We start from the raw sequence: 4,914 nt of genomic DNA, 5'->3' as shown, positions 1-4,914 counted from the left end.
ATTCCCAGCCTGAATTATTTTTTCAATCCATCCCTGGATGCCATGTATTACACATGCAAAAAAAAAAAAAAAAAAAAAAAAAAAACCCGAGACACAAGACACAAGAAAAGATTTAATACAACTCTCTCTTAATTTAGATATAATCGATTTTCTACTTTCAGTCAAATCATTAGTGTTGTTGTAAAAAAAAACAAAAGTCCCTCTGTATTCACAGAATGATGGAATTATATGGAAACCGCCTCTAATTACTTTTACGCATTTCATAAAAATGCAACTGAAGAAAATTAACTACAGCCGCACTAAATACGATACTTTCATAAAGAACAAACTGTTGCCTGTAGGTTTTCTGATGGTCGCCAGCTGGAGTCCACACTTTACTCATCCCTGTTTTTAGTTTTGATAATTTCATCACCGCCAGCAACTCCCTGAAGCTTCACGTTGATCAATCCAGGAACTTTTTACGCGCGCCGAGGTTCTAATGACGCACTCAAGTGTCAGCGAGCGAGGAGGGTGTGTGACACGAGCCTTCATATTTCTCTGGCGTGAGACAGAAACTCTCAGGAGCAAGAAGTCAAGCGGACAGACTCAATAAAACAAGAAAAAAAAAAAACGACAAGAAAGGCCAACCAGAGAGAAGGAGATGAGGACCATCCGGAGCCAAAGTCAGCCTGCGCAGCGCGGAGCCCCCAGCAGCCTGCACAGCCTCAGCAGCAGCGCCATGAGTCCCCTCAGCACGGCCAGCATCACCCTCGCAGCCCTACTCATCCTCACCATCCCAGTCTGCAAAAGTGAGTTACAGTTATTTCATTTTAGCTGTTAAAACTCAGCCTGTTTAATAGTATATGGTGATTTTACACCAGAGGACAACTTCTATCTACTGGCATTGCACCAAAACAACTTTTAACATCTATTACAGGTATCCATTATAAGTATTAGCTATAATGGTCTGTTTTTATTCAAATTTAGAAAAGAAATACCAAAAGTGTTATAACATCTTGGTAACAATAAAAATGATGTGGTTGATAACACGTAATGTGATTAATTTATGTGTGTGGTTAATATGAGTTCTTGGTTTAACATATAGCTTAGGATACAATTGAATAGATATTTTGAAGATTCAAAAATTAAGGGACCTTATAGATATAAAGATATGGACATTTTGTATATAAAAAAATGTAAAAATACTTTTTTATTTTCATGTGACTTAATGTTTGTACCTCAAGTATCTACTATCATGACTTATTATAGATTTTAAATCAATCCATCCATCCCTGTCACCTGAGACAGTTTGGTCAGTTTTTTTATACTAAAACACCACTCTGGTCTTGAAACTTCTGACACAATGTGTTTACTGACTAAGTGACATAAAGTCAGTCATCACTGAGATGCGCACAGATGTAGACTGACAGTCGCTTTTCCCTCTGACCTTTGCAGTGGCTCAGCATCGTCACTGAATGAGTGACACTGCGGATATCTGTCGAAACATGAGAATGCAGTGCGGTAAAAGTAGAGGAATATGTAGTTACATATGAGATTTTTATCCAACAGGCAGCAATCTTACATCAACACATCGGACAATAAGCCATCTGTGTTCCACAACGAAGCTTTTATCCCTGTTAATGGAGTTGGAAGTCAGCGCAGGAGGTGCTGTTCAGCATCACGGCACAGCAGAGGCACTGCTGACCTGTAGCCTACAGAATATCAAAATGCATTATTAGTATTATGTATCATAAGTTGTTTCAGTTTCAGCATTAACTGTGTTGTGTTGTCTGTTTCTTTGTTGTGTTGTGTGAAACCAAAGGTGGTCCAACGGAACTTCAGCAAGTCACAAGGGATCAGAGGCAGCTAATCAGTCAGGTATGCAGCACTGTTTTTCTTTCTTTTTCTTTGTTTCTTTCTTGGTTAATCCATCCATCATCTCCTTTGACGCAGATAGACGCTGTGTGCTCGTCTTACCTCTCTGCAGACCTGAAGTTTTGGGTGGGTGAGGTGTGATTCTGTCTTGCTTTTATTTTTAAGCAAAGACATACTACAAATTTAGTGTTTAACTATTATTTTAACACTTTTTTAATCTTCTCTGTACATTTTTCCAGGCATCTGATGTCTTAGGGGAACTCTGTGTCTTGATGCTGGTTGAGAAGTCAAAGGTACGTCACACTTTATGCCATTACTTACAAGTAAAACAGATGATTTCACACTTGATTTTATGTTAAATTTCCCAATGGGACACAGAAAGGGATATTTGTTTGTTCTCTTAGGAGCTGAAAGTGCAAGAAAACACTAAAAGGGTGAGTACAACTTTGTAAACTATTTGCCCTGATGTGTAGAACATGGACCAGCAGAAATAAATGATAAAATCTAATGGCACACTTATTTTGGATTGTGTGTGTGAATGAGTAGTTCACAAGTAGTAGTAGTTTTAATGTCACACATTGTATGTGCAGTTTTTATTTTATTACTCTAGACCACAAAGTTGTACCTTGTGTCATGGGGGATGGTAAGTAAGTAAAAGATAAATCTACGCTGCCCCTGACATCGTTTGGCAGACAGTAATGCCAGCTGTGTAAAGTATCCACACATTTTTATCCCAAACCAAAAGCCATGCAAGTAGATCAACATATGGATGAAGACAAACACTGAATCATCACGTAATATTCAATACTTATATGCACAAATACAAAATGGAAACTTTTCCTAGTGCTCCCTTTACTGCTTGTGTGCCCTGCATGTCAAATGCTTATCCTAGTACCCTGGCAGCATTTTGGAAAGGAAGGCAACTGCATGGCTTCACAGCCAGATTTACTCCTTGGTTACATGAAAACTTGTGTTGTTTTTTTTCTCCTCACCCTGACTCTACTTCACACTGAATTGTATTCATTTTGCTTCATGTGCATTAATTCTCAAGCCATATTTTTCCAATGAAATATGAAGCTATTTCGTTTTGTACCCCTCCACCACCGGTATGGTAAATAATGCAGAATGTTATGTGTTTATTACAGCACTGACGCTAAATGTGCAATGAATAAACACCTGCGCTGAGGAAGCATTTGTATGATAATTGCACTTATGTGTTGCATGTCTCTGTGTGTTAAGTAGAGGGAAGCAGTGTTTCTCTCTTTGCCTGTGAACTCTCCAGTACACTTCTTTTCCTGGAGCTGGTATTCACGTCTGTGTGTCTGGCTCTACCTGTGTGTGTTTATCTGTTGGTCAGACCCCTGTGTCGCACCCTCTTCTACATCTAGTTTCTCAGCTCCATACCAGAAGAGAAAGGGGACTCTCAGCGCGCGTATGTACCTCTCACGTCAGTTCTCTTCTCAGTTTGCTTGGCTATATATAATATCACTGTCAGTGATTGGTAAAACAAAGATATTAAAATTTAAGATGCTTTGTTTTCTGCAAACACATAACTGCATGCATTATTTTGGGACATGTTTCCACAATTTTCCACAATTCAAATTTGTTTTTATTTAATTTTGTATATATTTTTTCATTCAAATTTCTCAACTGCAGTAAGATACATAGTTGAGAAGAAATAAAGAAATGGAAAAACATCTAACCGTAGTATGGTGGAATTAGTATAATGACCAAATGCTGATGTGCCACTTTAGTTGTTTTGATGTATGTTTTCCCTCCTCTGAGCTTACATGTCAGTAATACTGTTTCACATTGGGCATCTCTCCTCATTCTCTGGATGAGCGTAGTGTTCATTAGTTGTTCTTTCCAAAGCCGCACGTAATTACAGTCTAAAATTAGTCCATCTGACAGGTGTACTACCAAGTCCTGACATTTGCATAGTGGACACAGAGGAATTGTAAACAAGAAACATGCACAGTTTTTGTTTTGGAAAATGCAGAAGTGAGTGCTCGAGTGTGTGTCCTGTCAGCTTTTGCTGGTGGGGGAGATTTAATAAAATAAGATGGGGACATTCTTTTATTAAAGTTAATGTTCCACGTTTTTTGTGTCTATATAGGCTGAACTACAGGGACCTGGAGGAATCCAGAGCAGAGGATACTTCCTCTATCGGGTATGAACATCATTTGTGCCAGGAAAGAAATTCCTCTAGATCATATGAACATACAATCACATTTTGTTTGCATTTGCAGCCACGAAATGGAAGAAGATCCTTAGAATATGAGTGAACTAAAGGTAATATTATTGTGACACTTTTTCCTTTGTTGCTTTTTAAATAAACATCCACAGAAGCACTGTTGCAATTGACATGTCACAGTGACATTTAAAAGCTTAAGGAACAGGTCACACAATTAGTAGGGTTTATCTCACTGTTAAATATATTCAATAATACACAGGTAATTGCCTAAATAGTATCAACAAAAATAATTTGTTTGTGTGATATACTACATTTAGAGGAATGCAGTCAGAATTATATCTCTCCTGTCATCCTTTATTACTATTTTTGTTTGATAGCCAACCTATTTTAAAACATTTCCTTTTTAACTAGTGTCAAAATTGTGAGTTTAATTGCTCTGTTATCTATAGATGGTTGATAGACACTGACAGACAGATACATTATTATTTTTTACATGGTCCCTAATTTCTGCTTTTAGCTCCACTGATGTAGTGACTAGACAATAGAAAAAACTGTCAACGGCTAAGACTGTCAGTATAGAGTTATAATGTGAGAGACGTGTGTGTGTCATTGTAGTGATCTAATCATGTATATTTCTGTGTGTTAGTCTTCACCTCTGAACTTCAGTGTACAGAGATGACACAGACCCCGAGAACCAAGCCACATGCACCATGACTGAGTGATCCAAATTTAAACCACAGCCCTCTGCCACTCCTGTATAGTGATGTTTGAATATACACAAAGAATATAAAATACATAACAGTGTTCATTTGTCAGATTTTATTTTGTGTTGTGTGTTATTTGCATTAAAAGTGCTACAATGTGAA

General features: G+C 37.7%; 1 protein-coding gene across 1 annotated transcript; it reads left to right on the top strand.

Moving 5' to 3' along the window:
• The first annotated feature begins 597 nt into the window (after positions 1-597).
• nmu (neuromedin U) lies at positions 598-4,139 on the top strand. Its single transcript, XM_026345411.1, has 8 exons — positions 598-788; positions 1,802-1,857; positions 1,933-1,980; positions 2,094-2,147; positions 2,259-2,288; positions 3,212-3,286; positions 3,971-4,024; positions 4,104-4,139. Exons 1-8 carry the CDS (start codon positions 641-643, stop codon positions 4,137-4,139), a joined length of 501 nt encoding a protein of 166 aa, XP_026201196.1. The 5' UTR covers positions 598-640.
• The last annotated feature ends 775 nt before the right edge of the window (positions 4,140-4,914 follow it).

The sequence above is a fragment of the Anabas testudineus genome, chromosome 4 (assembly GCF_900324465.2).
Source record: "Anabas testudineus chromosome 4, fAnaTes1.2, whole genome shotgun sequence".
In the NCBI taxonomy this organism is placed as follows: Eukaryota; Metazoa; Chordata; class Actinopteri; order Anabantiformes; family Anabantidae; genus Anabas; species Anabas testudineus.
Note: the sequence above shows the minus strand (reverse complement) of the source record. Positions and strands in the feature narration are given on the sequence as shown.

Coding starts and splice junctions, on each gene's coding strand:
- nmu (XM_026345411.1), top strand. CDS start 641: ATGAGGACCATCCGGAGCCAAAGTCAGCCTGCGCAGCGCGGAGCCCCC. Junction 789..1,801: donor CACCATCCCAGTCTGCAAAA/GTGAGTTACAGT, acceptor GTGAAACCAAAG/GTGGTCCAACGGAACTTCAG. Junction 1,858..1,932: donor AGAGGCAGCTAATCAGTCAG/GTATGCAGCACT, acceptor CCTTTGACGCAG/ATAGACGCTGTGTGCTCGTC.